This window comes from Microtus oregoni, unplaced genomic scaffold (assembly GCF_018167655.1).
Source record: "Microtus oregoni isolate MIOR12 unplaced genomic scaffold, Mior012 000015F_ref0000493, whole genome shotgun sequence".
NCBI classification, from domain to species: domain Eukaryota; kingdom Metazoa; phylum Chordata; class Mammalia; order Rodentia; family Cricetidae; genus Microtus; species Microtus oregoni.
The window spans coordinates 3053997-3073806 of NW_024543074.1; the positions used below are offsets into that span (position 1 = coordinate 3053997).

Below are 19810 nucleotides of genomic sequence, written 5' to 3' on the forward strand. Positions count from 1 at the left end.
TCATGTGTGTGCTGGCACTTAAACCCTGCTCTTCTAGAAAAGCATTTAGCTGTTAGCTGCCAAGCCGCCTATCCAACCCCTAAACTTTGTCTTTGAACTAAGGGCTTGTGCAGGATCAAAGATACACAGATCTAAATGACAATTGACTAACACATCAAGTCAATTGAAATGTTTTAAACTCCCGGATTAAGGTATTGATTTGGGTGGTGAGCAGTTGCTCTGGGAGTTAGCCCTGAACCTGAAAGTGATCCTCACGGGAAATATTTCCTTTTCAGAGCGCTTTGAAAGCTGGGATGGAGTAAGAATAGTGTAGTGACTGGGCAGAGAAGGTGTGGTTTCAGGCTCGTGTTGATCACTCTGGAAGGCTCGTGTTGATCACTCTGGAGACTTCTCTGCTCCTAGATAGATCTATTGTTACAGTTTAAGGACTTACTCCAAGTCCTTCCAAATATTATCTAATGCCACCTCCCACCTGTGAATAGGTATTATCCCTGTTGTACAAAAGGGGAGACGGGGCCTCAAAGAAGTTAAATAATCTTCTAAAGATCCGTGCTAATAAGTGGTTTAGATCCCTCGCTGTGCCAAGGGCTTACCCACTGTACTATTATCTTCTGTAATTGTTGGCATATATTGTTTCCCCTAATCCGGGGTGAGCACCTGGGCCAGGCATTCCAAACCTTCTTTTCATCCCACAACCCCAACCTCAGGAGCAAAGTAGAGCTTGAGGTAGGTGCCAGTGAAAGACTGTTGAATTAGTTAGTCTTACTTGTCTTGAGATTTATTTATTATTTTACTATTTATGTGTGGGTATATTCCTGTGAGTTGGGTGCCTGAGGTGGCCAAGGCGTTGGATTTCCTGGAGCTGGAGTGCCAAGCAGTCGTTAGCCGCCTCACATGCCCATTAGGGATCAAACTCGGGTCCTGTAAGAGTTCCCCGCACCATTTTTCCAGCCCTGTGACTTTGCCGTAGTGCTGGACACTACATGGGAAAGCTAAGCTATAGCAAACGCCACAACCTCATATGTTCCTCCCCATACTAGTAGTTGAGCTGTAAAATGAGGCCTCCCCCGCTCTAAAGTCTGCATTCCTATTGGGTTGCTATTCTTTTTGGTTTGGTTTGGTTTACCTGAGCTGGGGTTTCACTGTATACTTTGGCTATCATTGAATGAATTTTTTTTTTTTTTTTTTTCCGAGACAGGGTTTCTCCGTAGCTTTTGGTTCCTGTCCTGGAACTAGCTCTTGTAGACCAAGCTGGCCTTGAACTCACAAAGATCCACCTGCCTCTGCCTCCAGTGCTGGGAATTGAAGGCGTGCGCCACCACCGCCCGGCTCATTGGATGAATTTTTTATGAAGATCGTGCTGGCCTTGATCTCAGAGAGCTACCTGCCTCAGCCTCCCACTCCCACCCTGGTTTCTCTGTGTATCTCTGCCTGTTCTGGAACTCACTCTGTAGATCAGGCTGGCCTCAAATCACGGAGATCCACCTGCCTCTGCCTCCCTGAGTGTTGGAATTTAAGGCGTGTGCCACCACCACCGCCCGGCTTTCGGTTGCTATGTTAAGGGCTGGGGAATCTAGCCTGAGTTCAGCCCCTGGCCCTGTGGAGGAAACCACTGTTCTACGATTTTGGTAAGATAGCAAGCTGGGACAAGAGTTAGAGACTGCCAGGTCATGGGGGCCTAAATCATCTGGAATTTTCCTAATTTTTTTTCCTTTCATTTCAGGAGTCGGAAAATTCAGATCCGAAATATTCCACCTCAGCTCCGATGGGAAGTAAGTGCCCAGTGGGGTGGAGTGCAGAGACGGGGCAGGGACTTGTGTCCTGCTGAGTTGCTGGGTGCGACTAGAGAGGTCTGCCCTGGCTGTTGGGGGGGGGGGTCTCTCATTTGTGCTCACACTCTGGGCAAGAGGCATTAAGGAGGTAGAAGTGTTCTGAGTTTTAGAATCCTGAGGGCAGAAGTCTGAGTCTGCTTTACGAAGTCCCTTAGCCCAGAGCCAGGGATATTCTTGCAAACACTAGGGTTGCTATCGGCAGGAGTCTAAGGCGTTGGAACCTTAGGCGAAATGCGATCCAAGTGTCTAGTTCCTGCTGGTGTCCCAGAGCTTTAGGGGAAGGGGTGTCCGGGCCCTGGGATACTCAACCTTCTTCTACTTCTCCAGGTGCTGGACAGCCTGCTGGCCCAGTACGGTACAGTGGAGAACTGTGAACAAGGTAAGACTGGGTTAAGGGATGAGGGAGTGTGCAAGGACTTGGATTGCTTCAGCATCAAGCTGTTCTGTGATCAGATCCACTGGGAAGATCCAGACAGAGTGGGTGTACGGGAGATATCCAGCCCCAGCACGTTCCCTGCTGTGTGCAGAACCATGGGACTGGACTGCTGTGTGTTAGGCAGTCTGGACTCTTCTCTCTTGCTAGCCTTGAATTCAGATCTGCCCGCTTCTGCTCAGTGTGGGATTAAAGATGTGGACCACGACACCTGACTTCATCACCCTTTTTGTTGAGTCTAAGTCCCAGGCTAACAGGAATCACAGTATTTCAGTAGAAGTTTAAGAACGGGAATTTGTAGCGGCTGGGTGCACTTAGTCCCAGCTATTGAGAGGCAGGGGCAGGAGAATCTCTGGATTTGAGGTCTGTTTGCCCTAATTATCAAGCTCCTGGATTAGGTAGAGAGACCTTGTTTTCTTTTTCCTTCCCTTCCCTTCCCTTCCCTTCCCTTCCCTTCCCTTCCCTTCCCTTCTTCCCTTCCTCCAACTAACTCTGTTGTCTGGTCTGGTCAGATCCACCCACCTCTGCCTCCCAAATGCTGGGATTAAAGGCATGTGCCACCACGCCTGACTTTTACCAGGAAAAAAAAAATTCCTGGGTGTGGTAGTATACACTTTTAATCCCTGCTGGATCCAAAACTTTCCTGAGTGTAGCCTGGTTTACAGAGTGAGATCCAAGACAACTAGGGCTACACAGAGAGGCTCTGTCTTGGCAAAGCAGCATAAAATAAAAGGAGCTTGGGCAGGGAGTTGGGGAGAGTGCTGGAGAGATGGTTAAATGACTAAGAGCACTGGCTGCCGTTCTAGAGGACCCAGCTTTGATTTCCAGCACCCAAAGGCAGCCCATAGTGATCTAATTCCACTTCCAGAGGAACTGAAAAGTTGGTTGAAAAGTCCTTACATCAACTGGGCAGTGGTGGCTGGTGGCGCACAACCTTAATCCCAGCACCCGGGAAGCAGAAGCAGGCTGATCTCTGAGTTTCTATAGAGTGAGTTCCAAGACAGCTATGGCTATCCAGAGAAACAAAAAAACAAACAAACAAAAAAAACTCTGACCCTTACCCCCCAAACAAACAGGGTTTATTCACTAATAGTTTGTGTAGGCAAAATCTTTTGACAGATGTGCCCACAGAGGGAAGAGTAATAGGAATTCTAGGCCATACAAATTAGCTGTGATTTTGAGGGTCCTCTGTTTCTAGGCGTGTAACCTCTTGCGGAGAAAATGGGCTTGTGATGTTTGGTTGCACATAGGGTTGTGTTAGACACGTAAGAGCATCGCATGTTAATGGGTGCCATGTGATGTGTGTGTAGCATGTTCTGCTTAAGTCAGTGAAGCATGAGTCTCCTCACTTTGTCATTTCTTTGAGAAGATGCAGAATCATCCTGGACTGTGTCTCCTGTCCATCAGTCAGCCCCTCCCCAGGCCTCCCTTCCCTGTTACTCCCCCACCTTCTATTCTCAAGTTCAATGGGATCACCTTTCCTCCTCCCAGTATTTTTATCTTTCCCATTTCCCCTCCTCCTCCTTCCCTTCCCTTTCCTTTCCATTCTCCCCGTCTGCCTTCACATTCCTGAGAGTGTATGGTGACTTGTCCTTTAGAACCTGGCTTGTTTAATTTAATCTAGCCACAGATGACGGGATTTGAGTTTTTATGACCAGTCTGTGGGGTCAGGGAGCGTGCGTGAGCGGTGCCCCCTGTGGCTGCGTTAGGTTGCTGCATCTCTTTCTTGGGACTAGTGCTGCAGCCCACTTTTGGAAATCTTTAAGGAATTTAAGATTGCTCTGTCTGGGGTAGAAATATTCATTTCTAAATTCTTTGTGGGAAGGGACAAGCTGTGTGTGCTGACAGATGATCACAGGAATGGCCTGCTCAGCAGTGAAGTGCCGTTTTCTCTGCTCTAATCCTCTGACTTGTCTAATGCCAGAACGTAGTGGGATTCGCTGAGAGCTATTGCCCAGTCCTGCTTCCAACTGAACTCCTGAGTTAGACACACCTGGGGGCCACACTGAGCAGGCAGCCAGCTGCCGCTGAAAGGAATAGGCTCCTTCAGGTTGACACCTTAATCTGTCCCTGGAACCCACATGACTGATTGAGAGAGCTGACTCCCTCTGACCTCCACATCTGAACACACACACGCACGCACGCATGCATGCACACACTAATTTAAAATAGTTAAAAGGATCCCACAGATCTGCTCTAGGCTCTCACCAGCCCAAGCTGGCCTTAGACACGATTCTGTTTAGGGACTGCAGGTCTGCACCACCCACACATAGCTCAAATGTATGGTTTCTTTTTAAGGCAGAGCCTTCTATGTAGTCCTGGCTGGCCTCATGTTCACTACTGGCCCCAGCTGCCCAGGAGATCGGCCACCCTTATCTTCTCAGTTTGCTGCGATTACTAGTGCATCCTGCTGCACCAGCTTTAAATCTCAGCTACTGGTTTATTTGAGAAAGACTGTCTCTCTGTAGCCCAGGCTGGGCTATTTTACAGTGTAGCAAAGGCTGGTCTTGAATCATGACAGTCAGTATTCCTGCCTCAGCCTTCTGAGTGCTGGAATTGCAGGCGTGCATGGCCATGCTCAGCTTCAATTGTCAATTTTTTAAATTTTTTAAAAGTTTTATTTACTTATTTTAGTTTATCTGAGACAGGGTCACACTATGTAGCTTTGGCTGGCCTGGAACTTGCATGTAGACCAGGCTGGACTTGAAAACATAGATATACCTGCCTCTGCCTCCTGGAGCCAGGAGGGAATGAGCTGGGACTGAAGCTCTAAGAGGGGAGCAAGTGCTCTTAACTGCTTGGTTCTCCTTATCAGATAAGAGCCCCTTATTTTTTCTTTTTTGCATTTATTGTGCTTGTGTGTGTGCATATAATATACATGGCATGGCACCTTGTGGAGGTCAGATGACAACTTGGGGCCCAGAGATGGGACTCAGGTTCTCACCCTTGGCAGCGGGTGCCTGTTTTTGTTCCACTGACCATCTCGGCAGTCCCTTGTTTTTAGTGTTATTTATTTTTGACTTTGTCTGGATGTTTTGCCTCCATCTGTGTATCTGCACTATGTGTGTGCAATGTCTGAAGAGGGTAGAACCACTGTGTGGGTTCTGGGAATTGAACCATGTCCTGGGGGCTCTTAGCCACTGAGCCCATCGTTGAGGTAGCTTTTGAGACAAAGCCCTTTTTTTTAAATATATTTTTTCTTTTTTTAAGTATTTATTTATTTATTATGTATACAATATTCTGTCTGTGTGTATGCCTGCAGACCAGAAGAGGGCACCAGACCCCTTTACAGATGGTTGTGAGCCACCATGTGGTTGCTGGGAATTGAACTCAGGACCTTTGGAAGAGCAGGCAATGCTCTTAACCTCTGAGCCATCTCTCCAGCCCCAACAAACAAAGCCTTTTTTTAAAAAAAAAAAAGATATATTTATTTATTATGTATACAACATTCTGTCTGGATGTATGCCTGCAGGCCAGAAGAGGGAGCCAGATCTCATTATAGATGGTTGTGAGCCATCATGTGGTTGAACTCAGGACCTCTGGAAGAGCAGCCTGTACTCTTAACTGCTGAGCCATCTCTCCAGCCCCAACAAAGTCTTCTTTATCAGTCTCTTTTTAAAGTTTAAGTTCCATTTTATTTTTCCAAGGTGTTTTCTTCTATCTTTATGAAGCCACTTTACATGGGTTTTGGTGGAGGTCGTGGTCAGCACCAGCAGGTCTAAATCGTGGTGGGGGTGTTCGGTCCTTCCGAGCTTCCCGGGATCGATTCCTGACTACCTTGCTATGAATAGCACAGCTCACACAGTAATGCAGCTTGACAGAGAGTTTGGGGAGCACATAGGCGTCGAAGACACTTGCTTCGGATATATCCCTGACTGGCAGCCGCCTCTACGATGTTCCGAATGACGAACTTCTTAATGGCCTTGTCCTTGGGCACACAGCGGGCGCAGTTAGTGCAGCGAATTGGCTGCACATGGCCGTGGCCCTTTTTGGCACGACCGTTGTTTCTCCTTTTTTTGGTCATCTTGCAGCCAAGTCCCGAAAGAGCCCATCTTTCTGCTTTCTCGTTCTCTCTCTCCTTTTTAATGAAGTAGCACTTCTCATCACTGAAGTGGGTTAGTTTTAGTCCTGCTGGTGAATTCAAAGTTAGCCTTAGCTACATAGTGAGCTGCAAGCCAGCCTGAGCTATTGAGTAAGACATTGTTTCACAAAGTCAAAGGTTGAGGGTGTAGGTCAATGTGTAAGGGTTCAACTTCCAGTAACACAAAATTAATTAAAAAAAAAAAAAGATAATCAACAAATCCAAGCTCTTGGGTGGGTGGGATTCTTTCTTATGACCCAGAACTATGGTGGCCCAGTGTGTCCCATGTCCACTCTCAGGGTGTTTAGAATACTGGAGCCTGGAATTCCTTCTCTGGGAAAGGTGTCTTTGTGGATATGTAAACTTATAAAGTGGACATAGGTAGTCCCGAGTCTCTTCAGCCATTGAGGGAAGGAGACTCGGGCCATTTTCTTGACAGTTACCTCTGTAAATGGCTACCCTCAGCCACTGGGTGTTGCCTTTTTGCTAATTGAACTTCCCAGGTAAGTTTGCCTTCAGAGTGGGAATGAGCGTGGGGTGGGTGTTGGCCTTGCAATGCCATTGCTGCATCAGAAAGACTTGGCTAGCCTGGCTTCCGGTGTCTCTGGAGAAGGTCTCCTGCAGATTATTTTCACTTGTCTTTTGGGTATATTCTAAGGTCAGGGTAGTCCACTGCTACAAACAGGTTGGAGTTTGTTGGCAGAACTCTAACTCTGGTGGTCTGTTGTCTCTACAGTGAACACAGAAAGTGAGACGGCAGTGGTCAACGTCACCTACTCCAACCGGGAGCAGACCAGGCAGTGAGTACCTCTGCAGTGGAACTGGGGGTCTCTGAGGGGTGTTGGAGTTGGGTCTTCTATTCAGACCCCCATGGATAGGTCTAAGTGGTCTGGGATCCTCAGCTGGCTTCTGATGCCAGTTTAGCTGACCCTCAAAATCAACTTGAGGGAGGAGGCGACTAGGGAGAAGGTTATCTCTGGGCACCCAGGATTGCAGCGTTCTGTATGTGTCGCTGGTGCCATCTTTTGGTTATGGGGGGAACTGCCTCGTTCAAAAAAAGGTAGAAGGATCGAAGGTGTTTATTTTTTGATAATGATCTCCAGTTCACTTATTACATAGCCAAGGGCTATCCTGGTCTGGTTTTCCTACCCTCTATTTCCTGAACATTGAGATTATAGGTGTGGGTTGTTGCTTCTGGATCAAGTATGTGGTGCAGGGTGGTTAGGAGCCCAGAAAACATCCCCTCCCAAGAGTCCTCATCACTACCGCCATAATTTCCAGCCCCTCTAGGATCAGCATTTATAGTTCTCACTCCCTGGAGTGGACAGACCACATGCTGTATAATAACTCTGATTGGCACAGGGGTTTCCCCCCATTTTGTTAATTTATTTTTTCTTGCCTCAACCCTGTCCAGTGGTCTTAAATGGAAAAGCATGAGTGAAGCCTTGCTGTATTGATGACTTTCCCTTAGTATCTTCTCTCTTGTAGACTGGAAGGTTGCCTAGAGACGGTGCGGTGGCAGACAGGGTTATCTCCCCCATCTTCTGTGTGGTCCCCAGTGTATCCCCGCTGTGACCAAGTAGTTTCTTTGTGGAAGGAAGCACTGGATGTGATTGACATGGTTGGAGTGACCACTGAACTTCCTCTCTGTCCCCAGAGCCATTATGAAACTAAACGGCCATCAACTGGAGAACCATGCCCTGAAAGTCTCATACATACCCGATGAGCAGATAGCACAGGGTCCTGAGAATGGGCGCCGTGGAGGCTTTGGCTCTCGGGGCCAGCCCCGGCAAGGATCACCTGTGGCCACAGGCGCTCCAGCCAAGCAGCAGCAAGTAGACATCCCCCTCCGACTCTTGGTGCCCACGCAGTACGTAGGCGCTATCATTGGCAAGGAGGGCGCCACCATCCGCAACATTACAAAACAGACTCAGTCCAAGTGAGTACTGGGAAGGCCCAGGAAAGCAGCTGATTGGAGCATCAGCATCTCTCTCCTGGGAATTGTTGCTTGGGACATGGGTTGACAGTATTACCTCTCTGGAGGTTGGGCAAATGAGATGGAATGGGTCCATATACTTTCAACAACAGAAAGAGTTCCATAATTCCTCATCGCAAGTTGCTGCTCCAGGAAATCCAGTCCTGTGAGTTGAGTCCCTCAGTCCTTAGGCATCCTTATGGTGACCACAGCTTGGCTAAAGTCTCAGCCCTTTGGCATACGTCATAATTAATCTTCTGTCTTACACTGTAGTGCGGTCACCTGCTTCCCTTACCTTTGTTGACGATTGGTGCTTATGAGAAAGAACAGCTCAGGTTGTGTCCGTATTCATGGAAAATCACTCATTTACTTGTAGTTGGGCAGTGTGTCTCCCTGATGCAGTGTTTGAAAGTGAAAGGACACTAGGAGGGGAAAAGAACTTCACTACCACACATACCTGAGGGAGTGTTTGCACAAAACAGCTGTGAGGTAGACTGCATTGTCCTCTCCAGTCACCTGAAGGAGGCAGGCAGAACAACACCTGACCATGATTTCCTGGCTCCATCTTTACTTTCCTGGTTCTATACTTGACAGGCACCATTCAAGGAAAGTGAATTCCTCTCTCTTTTTTTTTTCATTTTTGTTTTTCAAGATAGGGTTGGGAACCTGTCCTGGACCAGCTAATGTAGACCAGGCTGGCCTTGACCTCGAACTCACAAGATCGTCTGCCTCTGCCTCCCAAGTTTTGGGATTAAAGGCGTGCACCACCACTGCCCAGCTGAAAGTGGATTCTCTATGCCTTTGATTGAGAAGAGACGAGGAGTCAGTGTTATTAGAGACAAACTAACCAGCTCTTTCCTTTTGTGGTCCTCAGGATAGACGTGCATAGGAAGGAGAACGCAGGGGCTGCCGAGAAGGCCATCAGTGTGCATTCAACTCCTGAAGGCTGCTCCTCGGCCTGTAAGATGATCCTGGAGATAATGCACAAGGAGGCAAAGGACACCAAAACGTAAGATCCAAGCCCCAGGCTTCACACGTGCCAGGCGGACGCTTGGCTGCTGAGCCACACCCCAGCCTCTACTTGTAATTGTTATTGGCCATACAGAGTCACAAACTACACAAAAGCTAGAGATAAGATCTTCTCCTTGAATAATCATCTAGAAATTTTATGTGCTCAGTGTTTCTATTTATGTTCATGCAGTCATCGTCACACATTCTCTGTCTCTGTCGCTTTCTCTCTCGCGCGCTCCCTGCCCCTTAAAATAGAGAATAAGGTCTTCCACAGTCCAGCTTTGGGATTTGTGGTCTTGTTAATAATAGTTGTGCATCACCACAATATTTCCATTGTTGGGGCTTTTTTTGTTTTTGTTATTTTTCAAGATAGGGTTTCTTGTCCTGGAACTCACTCTGTAGACCAGACATCCTGCCTCTGCCTCCCAAGTGCTAGGATTGATTGATTGATTGATTGAAGGCTAGCCTCAAACTCAGGTATATGCCTGCCTCTGTCTTCTGAGTGCTGAATTAAAGGGATTTGCCATTCCATCCAACTCTCTTATTTTCTTGATACAGCTTTATTGGATTCAATTAATACAATAATGTTTGTTTATAGACATGTTACCTAGGTTAGCCTAGAATTCCCCGGGCTCAGTGGATCCTCTAGCCTCAGTCTCGAGTGGCTGGGACTGTAGGCACATGCCACCATATCTGGCTTTTTTTTTTTTAAAGATTTATTTATTTATTTATTTTTATTACGTATACAACCTTGTGCCTCCATATATGCCTGTGTTCCAGAAGAGGGCGCCAGATCTCGTTACAGATGGTTGTGAGCCACCATGTGGTTGCTGGGAATTGAACTCAGGACCTCTGGAAGAGCAGCCTGTGCTCTTAACCACTGAGCCATCTCTCCAGCCCCACCATATCTGGCTTAATCGTGTATTGTTTCCCCTTCCTTGCTGCTCCCTCAGCCCCCTTCACCTTGGGGGTAGACAGCTCAGCTAAATTACTGAGCTAAACTCTCAAACCCTATTGCACTTGTTTTTCCTATGTACAGTTTGGTGATTTCTCAGGTGTGCAGTTTGAGTTTCGATTTGTGTATGTCAGTACCTGTTGAAACCATGATCACAGTTAAGATAAATAAAGCTTTGGCTACCAAACTTCATCCTGCCTTCCACAGTCCATCCTCACTGACCATTTCTCTGTTTGTAGAACATTGATCTACTAGGTTTTATAGTCTTCTGACACTTGATTGGTGGGTCTTCCTGGGTTTGTCAGTTGAGAGTGACCCCATCGTGTTTGAATCCTTGTTGACGTTATTGACTCTTCTGTCCCCCATTTTCTCCCCAGGGCAGATGAGGTTCCCCTGAAGATCCTGGCCCATAATAACTTTGTGGGGCGACTGATTGGCAAGGAAGGCAGGAACTTGAAGAAGGTGGAGCAAGACACAGAGACAAAGATCACCATCTCATCGTAAGGCTCCACTGGCTCCCTTCTCAGAGGCGGGAGCACAAGGCCTGGGCTACCAGAGAGTTTTGTCACTGAGCCTTTTAAATTGGGCACTGCTTCTGCTGGCCTAAGGCAAATCGAAGATGGAATGGGATCCTTATCTACCTCTCAAGGGTTGGAGCACCCCTCCTCTTGGCACAGTCTACCCCAGGGCATCTCCAGGAAAGCCTGCAGCTAGGGTGTGGGCTTTAGGTATCTGCCACTGTGTGTGGTACACAAACCTTGGTCCTTTTTACGGTGGGTGCGCTGGTCTTTCTCCGGAGAACCGGTAAAAGGCACGGGCTAGCTATTTGTAAGCATCCTGCCTCTCCATCCTTTAGAAACTGACCTGTCTGTAGGGCACCTCTTCTGCAGAAGAGCACCAGGGGCCACCTGCAGCCAACCTGCGTGTCTGGGGACCGCACCTGCCACAGAAGGTTTTGTTCTTGGTTGTCCAGTCCTTGCCCCAGCTACCTGAGGCTGGAGATAAGCTGGATAACCTTTAGGAGTGCTGGCCCTGTAACTCGGCTGCTCCTAGTCCTGCAGTGCTCACTGCTTAACATTGCCCTGCTCTCCTGCCAGGCTCCAGGATCTCACCCTGTATAACCCTGAGAGGACCATCACTGTGAAGGGGGCCATTGAGAACTGCTGCAGGGCTGAGCAAGAGATCATGAAGAAAGTTCGAGAGGCCTACGAGAACGATGTAGCGGCCATGAGTGTGAGTGAGAAGGGGCATCTTCCTGTCTTTGTTGCTGGGAGTTGAATGTCAGCCCAGGAGATGGGCAAAAGCCGTACCTCCAAACTACATCCCTGTCCCCTCTTCAGTCCCTTCTCTGAACTCAGCAAGGGCAGCAGCACTTTCTTATACCTGTTTTTCCTACATGTATGTCAGGACACTATGTGCATCCCAGGTGCCCACCAAGGCCAGAAGAGGATATCAGATTCCCTGGTGAAGAGGAATTACAAATGGTTGTGAACCACCATGTGGGTGCTTGGAATTGAACCTGGGTCCTTTGGGAGAGTAGCCAGTGCCTTTAGCCACTGGGGCACCTTTCCAGCCCCTCAGTTTGTGCTTTTAGACTTACTCATATCATACACATCTCTGTTTTGGTGGCAGTGGTGGTGCTGGAGATCAAATCTTGTACATTGTAGGTAGACACTTTGCTGCCGGAAGTGGGTAGCTGTATTTACTCAACAGGGCTCATCTACCTCCTGCAGTGGGGTTGAAGGCATAATCTTAGGTTTCATGAATTTCTATACCTTAGCCAATCTGATCTAGATACTGTGATCCTTTTCCAGTAAAAGTTGTGTACCGTAGTAGACAGAAGGGTCATAATTTCAATCTTTTTTTTCCCCTTGAGACAGGCCTTAACTATGTATGCTAGAATTGAATTCAGTTCTCTTACCTTGACCTACCAAGTGCTGAGTTTACTGGCATATACCACCACACCCAGCTCATAGGATTTTTATTTTTTTATTTTGTTTGTGGGGGGGGGGGGGCTGAGGAGGAAATGAGGTGTTCTGCTCTATCGCTCATCCCTTCATTCTATTCACACACTGTCATTTACAAACCTGGAATTAACTGACAACAAGACCCAGCAGTCCTGTCTCTGTCCCCCAAACCCCACTGGGCTAGCTACAGATAGGATCATTTCCATGGGTGCTGGGATTCCCACTCTGTCCTCGGTGCTCTTAGGCACAAGCCATCTCCCTGTCCCTGTGATCTGATTTTGCTTGTCACCATCTCGTCTTGTTTCAGACACGGTCTAAGTGTGTAGCTCAGGCTGCCTTGGAACTTGATAATAGAGCTAGCCTCTAACTCGCAGAGATATATGCCTGTCTCCCAAGGCTGGGATTTTATTTTCACCATGCCCAGCCCCATCTTGGTCTTTTAAAGGAAACTAGGGATGATATACTTAGCAGAAAGGCTCAGAACTACTTGGGCCCCAGGAATCAAAGGGAAAGTTGTCCCAGCTTTTCATGGAGGGGCATCACATTCTCAGGTATAAGCCTTCTTTGTTTCCTTTAATGTGGCAGAAATAACTAGGGAGCCTGCTGGTTGTCTTCCTGCATAAACATTCCAGTATGGTCCAGCGAGGATATCTCCATGGCTCAAGAGAAACCACAGTGCCGAGCAGGTTTTTGTACAAAAGCAAATAACTCCAATGGGGAGCTGATTTGCTCTGGTCATGCTGGCTCTTGTAAGTTAGCCAGAGCCACTACCAGGGCCCAGCAGGCCCCTCGGGAAGTTGTCCTCGGAGAGCAGGTGTACTCTGGATAAGGTCATGTAGCTGTGGATATGTGACCTATGCCTCCCCTCTCTCCAGTTGCAGTCCCACCTCATCCCTGGTCTCAACCTGGCTGCTGTAGGTCTCTTCCCAGCCTCGTCCAGTGCCGTCCCACCACCTCCCAGCAGCGTCACCGGGGCTGCTCCCTATAGCTCCTTCATGGTAGGTGAAAGGATTTATTGCCGGGGACCCATGGGAGTGTGGGGGTTTGGAACATCTACAAGATGACCTTTGTAGCCAGTATAGGAGCCAGAAGGAAAGTAGTCCAGCCAAGTGGTGACAGCTTTCCACTTGATTTTTTTTCTTCCCCTTAGCTGGAAGAGAGCTAAAAAGAGTTCATGCTATCTTTCTGTGGCCCAGGGTGCAGCTGGCTACCCACTGTGGAGGGTGGAGGGACTCCTGGGTCCTGCCTCGCTCCACTCCCTGGTCCTTTGGTAAGGATTCCTCTGTCCTGGCAGCAGGCTCCCGAGCAGGAGATGGTACAGGTGTTCATCCCCGCCCAGGCTGTGGGTGCCATCATCGGCAAGAAGGGACAGCACATCAAACAGCTCTCGCGGTTCGCCAGTGCCTCTATCAAGGTGATTTGCTCTGAGTTCTTCTGAGACTAGTATGGACTCCAGCTCCCTTCACACTTTGGGGGAATGAAAGCCCAGTCCCTTGTGGGTGTCTTCAGTACTTGAGGTTTGCAGGCTACATGAGAGATGGTATTATATAGACAGAAGGCTGAAATTGCCACAAAGTAGAGTGAATCCCATCCCAGACCCATTCAAAACCAATCTCCCCACCCCTGCTGGACTCCAGTGGGTCTCAGTTTCCTGGTATGGGTTGTAGGAAGCAGGTGGTGTATGTCTGCTGGTTGTCCTGCATCCAGGATCCAGGAGAGCGAGGGGATTCTCATCAGGAAACCAGTGCTGATGATCTCACACGTCCAGATTCATGGGTTTCATTTAATGGCATTTAAAGCTTTGTGTCCCTCCCCCCCCCTCCCCCCCCCCCCGGGCCCTAAAAGAGGTGTAACCACTATTCTTCTCCTACCTAGTCATCACATGACTCCCTGCCTCTTTGCAGCCCTCTGCTAAGAGCCTCAGAGGGGCTGCTGGCTGAGAAGTCCTACTGAGGAAGCATCTCTGAGGCAGGTCCTTCTGGCCTGCTGCCCATGCTGTCTCCTCCCCTTCTCAGAATGGGCAATGGGAGGGAGCTAGAGGAGGTAGGGATGCCTTCCTATGGAAGCACCCCCATCTGACCAACCGTGTGTTTTATAGATAGCTCCACCGGAAACACCTGACTCCAAAGTTCGAATGGTTATCATCACTGGACCCCCAGAGGCTCAATTCAAGGTTTGATTTATATTTTCCACGATGGATACAGAGTAACTAAGGTTGGGAACTTGACACATGCAGGAAAAATCCTGGGGCTGTCATGGCTTCTAGTCTTTTCTGCAGGATAAACAGCTGCAAAGCTGCTTTCAAAGCGCTATAAAGCTTAATAGCTGTTCATATCCACTTCCTTCCTTGCTTCCACATGCCCACTCAGGAATGCGAGAAAGAAGGGAATCTGGGGTGTTGGCATTTGATGGCAGCTCCCTGTCTCCTTTATGTCTGTGCTGCTCCTGCTTCACTTGATCTCTGAGGTGTGAGGCAGGGTACTTTCTAGGTACCCAGAGTCAGTTCTTGCCATTCACGGTTGTGATGCGTTAGTTATTGCCACATCTCAAGTCGTCCCAGAACCTGTGTTTATTTGGGTCTCCTTTAGGAGGGAGGTGGGAAGAGGTTAGGGCAGGGTAACTCTATCTGGCCCAGAACCAGATCTGCAGACCAGATCCTCATGCCTGTGCAGTGCTGGGATATTTGTTCATTTACTCATGGGTCATAATCTGAAGGTCTCCAGCATTGCAGGTAATCAGGGAACCATTGTAACCACCTGCTTAATAGCTGGTTGGTCCTCCTAGGTAGAGTTCTGGCCACTTGGGTGGGAAAGGCTGGACTGGAGCCTAGGGCCTTTCACCCAAATACATGACTGCTTTTAACCATGGCCTCCTCCCTAGGCCCAGGGAAGAATCTATGGCAAACTAAAAGAAGAGAATTTCTTTGGTCCCAAGGAGGAAGTAAAGCTGGAGACCCACATACGCGTGCCAGCTTCAGCAGCTGGCCGGGTCATCGGCAAAGGTGGCAAAACGGTAAGCTCCGAGGGCTGAAGGCTCTAGGCTTGGCCTCTACAGCCCACCCTTTGGTCTAGTCTTCTCACTTTTGCCCTCATTTGTACATTGACTTGATTCTACTTCCAGGCCAGTGCCCTTCACCTCTCTCACCACCCTCCAGTCCCACCGTGGTTTTATTTTTTTTTCCCTTTGGTGCTACATCTTGAACTCAGGACCTTGTATACGCTAATCAAAGCATTCTCCCCCTGAGTTGCCTTCCGCCCCTGTGCATTTCATTGCTGGTGCTCTGAGCTCCTGGCTGTCCCACCCCTAGGTGAATGAGCTGCAGAACCTGACTGCTGCTGAAGTGGTAGTGCCAAGAGACCAGACCCCGGATGAGAATGACCAAGTCATTGTTAAGATCATTGGGCATTTCTATGCCAGCCAGGTATGTACCATGCTCCTCTGCCTCCAGAGGACTCAGGAGCAGAGAGAGGGCTCTCCAGGTCGATCTGTGTGACTTGCACAGGGCCTCGGCCTGCTCAGCGCTGGGCTGGGCTGGTTCAGGTTGAGGAGTGGCTCCATGGGTAAAAGCTCTTATCACCAAGCATACCCCCGAGTGCAGTCTCTGGGACCCTCGTCACGGTCCCAGAGAACCAACTCCTGAAGATTGTCCTCTGAATTAAATGTGCAAATGCACACAATTCAAAAGTTTAAAAAATTAAGTTATTAGTTTCCAAGTCTATTATGTACGATATATAATGATTGTATTTATTAAGTATTCATACATACATGTCCCTGTACCTGGCTTTGCGTCATTTGTAACTCTTGCCCCTTTCCCACAAGTCACAGTGGCGGCTCTGACTCCGGGGAAGCAGCACCCATCTCAGGTTCAAATTTGGTTGATCCTAAGCAAGGGGAGGAAACAGATTGACAAAGGGGCTCTCTCTTTTGGGGGGAGGGTTGGTTTTTCTTTTTCAAGTTTCTCTGTGTAGCCCTAGATGTCCTGGAACATAGCTCTGTAGACCAGGTTGGCCTCAAACTCACAGAAATTTGCTTGCCTCTTGCCTCCCAAGTGCTGGGGTTAAAGGCGTGTGCCACCACTGCTTGGCAACAAAGGGCTTAAACCCTCAACCATCAGCCCAGTGTTGCATCTTTATCAGTGAGCTGTGGCCCTAAGGACTGATTGTGTGGTTTGGAGACTCAAGCTTTCAGCCGACTCCACAGAACACCCTCCCTGCTGTGCCCCCTGGTGTTGGTAGCTTTCTACTAAGGTCTTTGAGAAGCAGTGAGAACCATGGGAATGATAACTAAGATTTTTGCTGGGCCCAGCATTGTCTCACAAGCTTTGTGTCTAGTAAATCGTTCAAGCCCCACAAGAACCCATGATTCAGATGAGGGAAATAAGGCCGTAAGAATGGAAGTAGATCTCTGCTCACCGGTGCCAGGTGCATTGGCACTGCGTTTCAGCAAAAGAAGGCACTGGAAATCTACGTGAAACCACCAATGCCAATGAGCCCTCTCCCTTCCTCCTGCCCTTCCTCGGGTCTTTCCCATTTGCAAAGCCTCTCCTTGGAGGGCCTCATCCTCCCTTTCCTTGCCTGTTTTCAATGCAGATGGCTCAGCGGAAGATCCGAGACATCCTGGCTCAGGTTAAGCAACAGCACCAGAAGGGACAGAGCAACCAGGCCCAGGCACGGAGGAAGTGACCGACCGCCCCTTCCTGTCCCGATGGCTCCAGATCAGCAGGCAGGACGCGGAACTGGAGTGTGGAGGGCCAGTGCGCTTTTCCCAGCAGGCCTGAGAATGAGTGGGAATCAGGGGCTTTGGGCTTGGCTGGAGATCAGGTTTGCCCACTGTCTTGAGAAAAATGTCCCAGTGAGGAATCCTGATCTCTCGCCCCCAGTTCAGCCAGGTGATCACCATGGTCCACCCCTTGGAGTGCCACCCTTGCAATTGTAGCTGGTGGCCACCAAGGCCTCCCCCCTTGTAGCTTGGGTTGCTTTTAAACGTGGATTGTTTGAGGAAGTTCTCCAGCCTCCATCAGGAAGATGGGTCGGCTCCCAGTGGGGAAGAGAAATAAAATTTCCTTCAGGTTTTATTAAACCTCAAAGGATGGTTTGTTTCTTGACCCCATAATCTTTCTAACTTGACTTCTTGGTTAATTGATGAAAATTTCTCCCACTCTCAATGTCTTGACCAATATCTTGCCGCTTCCCGTATTCATTTACACTGTCCCAGCCTTGCTACTGTGGGGTGGGGTGGGGGCTGGAGCACAGCTTTGTTTACAATATTAACGCTGGAGAGCGCCTGATCCTCAACCAACCAATGGAAACAGCAGGATAGAAAGGAGAGAGATAATGATTAAGATATACTGATCCACGTTTAAAAGGAGTCCTTGGGCTGAGGATAGAGCCCAGTGGTCAGCATACTTGCCTGGCATGTTCAAGGCCCTGGTTTCCATCCTTGGCATCACAAAAAGAAAAACATAGCACACCCTCGTGGGTGAGCTATTACAGATCGCCATCTAGAAAAATTGGCACAACAGAAATTTCCCCTGGTTAGCGGGGGCTTCCCCACAAGATTCCCCACTACGTTTATGCCCATCTAACCCTGTGGGTCCTGCATGGTGCCCTGGTACACATGGGTGGTACCGCGTGCTCAGCAGGGTGTGGGCTAATCACTGTCCCTGATTCCTATCATTCTCAGGCGGATTTTATATATTTTTTTTAAAGTCTATTTTAATGATTGGATATATGAGCTCTGGGAAAGGGGGTGTGTGCTCCCTTTGATAGCGTCTCAGTTCCATGGAGGAGTTGAGTGGCCCAAAGGTGCTCTCGCTCTACCCGTGTGCTCTTACAAGGGCTGAGGCAGGCATTGTGGTCCCTGCCACGGCACTGTTTCCTTGTGGCAGTGGGACTACAACCCAACCTTGAGCTCCTGATAAAGCTTAAAGTCCTTCATCTGGCAGACTTAGTCAATTACAGAATATGCTTCTGTTTTTATTGTAGAGGAGTATTTGACTGACTGCTCACGTCTCCATGAATTGTCGATTGTTATTATGAAAGGCATGCCTGAGAACAAACTTCAGAATACCAGCAGCATTGTGCACAAAGGGGTGAACACACTTAATTTATTAATTTACCAGGCTCAATAAGATCCTGTTGGAAGTTTAGCCCTTATGGAGGACAGTGGCCATCGGTTAAGTGAGGCTAGGCCTCCCCTCCTAATACTGTACTGATTGTAACGCATATTTGCCAGGTGATGCACTTTAGCTACCCTGGGCAATACTATCAAGTGTGCTGGGAAGAAAGGAAGGCCTCTCTGCACTGGGAAAGCCCCTGCAGAGCCCCCCTCTTCCTGATAGGACAACAGTGACGAGCAACCGTGATGTGTGGGCGGAGTCAGGCAGTGCTGTGCTAAGTAAACTACCTCAAGGTGTGACGTTACCTCAGCAATGATTTCTTTTTGTTCCCCTAAACCCCGGTTTTTAATTTCCCTTTTTTTCTTTTTGATTTTTTTTCTTTGCGGCTTGCTGATATTTTATATAAAAAAAGAAAAAGCAAAAGAGAAGCTGATAGTCTTGAATATTTTATTTTTTTAATGAAAAGAAAAAATGAGAAAGTTATGTTTCATAATTTCTTACATGAGCCAGTAACTCTTTAGGAGCTCTCTGGAGAACAGGCCCTGTGGGGAAAGGTGGGTACTGGGGGCTGGATCCAGGGGAGGAGTGGATAACCCCAAAGGGGTCCAGGGCCTTGAAGTAGGAGATAAAATCTAGCAGAGCTTGGACCCCTGGGGACCAAACAGCAGTCAGTGCCCACTAACCAGATGGCCTGTGGGCACCCCTCCCTCTCCTCCTGTGGTGAAACAGGGTCTCAGCTGGGTTTTCCCACCAGTGGTGCTGTTATTTTAAGATATTGCCTCCGTTTTATCGAGGAGAGAAAGAATAACTAAAAAATATAACTTTTTAAGAAAACCTGTATTTCTTAAAACATATGGGAGCCAAGATTCCGCTTATGGGAGAAAGACAAGGCCAGCCTCTCCCCCTCGAGGGACCGTCCTGGTTTCTCAATGCAGCGCTTTCCGTATTTATTTTTTGGTTATTGTTTCATTTCCATCCCACCTTGCTGTTCTTAGTCTGTATCATTCATAGACTGCAAGGCAAGCAAGTCGACAAGGACTGCTCTCCCCCACCTCCTTGTCTCCTTAGCTTGGTTTGGTTGGACCTATTAGGTAGAAATTCTCGATTTAGGGTGGTGGGCAGCCAAGAGGGAGGGAAGATGATGAACATGATTGGGACAGAGTTTTGCTTTGGTACGATCTTACCACATGGCCCCTGTGACAACCCCTCATAGCCCTCGAACCATCTAGTCCAAAGAGGAGAAGCAGGAAAGTCTTTTGGATGGTAACAGGCCTGTCCCAGACACAAAGGGTCTCCCAATTTCCCGTCTGGCTCTACAGGCTTCGTCTCCAAACGAAGCAAACAATGTTCAGACATTGGCCGTTTAGTGATTTAAAGTGGATTTCTTGCAGCAAGCATGCTTTGATACCGGCTCAAATGATCATGGGTGGAAGGGGGG

The 19810-nt window shown here is 48.4% G+C and overlaps 1 protein-coding gene and 1 pseudogene across 3 annotated transcripts in view; one reads left to right on the forward strand and one right to left on the reverse strand.

The window, feature by feature from the left end:
- The window catches only part of Igf2bp1 (insulin like growth factor 2 mRNA binding protein 1), a 40137-nt gene extending 23201 nt beyond the window's left edge, over positions 1-16936 (forward strand). The window contains exons 3-15 of one of the 3 annotated variants that reach the window (XM_041664960.1): positions 1724-1772; positions 2160-2211; positions 7083-7146; positions 8004-8285; positions 9196-9330; positions 10665-10787; positions 11385-11520; positions 13130-13252; positions 13549-13668; positions 14353-14427; positions 15135-15266; positions 15562-15675; positions 16844-16936. In XM_041664960.1, coding sequence (XP_041520894.1) covers positions 1724-1772; positions 2160-2211; positions 7083-7146; positions 8004-8285; positions 9196-9330; positions 10665-10787; positions 11385-11520; positions 13130-13252; positions 13549-13668; positions 14353-14427; positions 15135-15266; positions 15562-15675; positions 16844-16936 — 1498 coding nt within the window. The remainder of the gene's footprint in view (positions 1-1723; positions 1773-2159; positions 2212-7082; positions 7147-8003; positions 8286-9195; positions 9331-10664; positions 10788-11384; positions 11521-13129; positions 13253-13548; positions 13669-14352; positions 14428-15134; positions 15267-15561; positions 15676-16843) is intronic. The other 2 variants (XM_041664961.1, XM_041664962.1) reach the window with 2 other exon arrangements.
- LOC121456630 lies at positions 5942-6309 on the reverse strand (annotated as a pseudogene).
- Positions 16937-19810: the final 2874 nt, after the last annotated feature.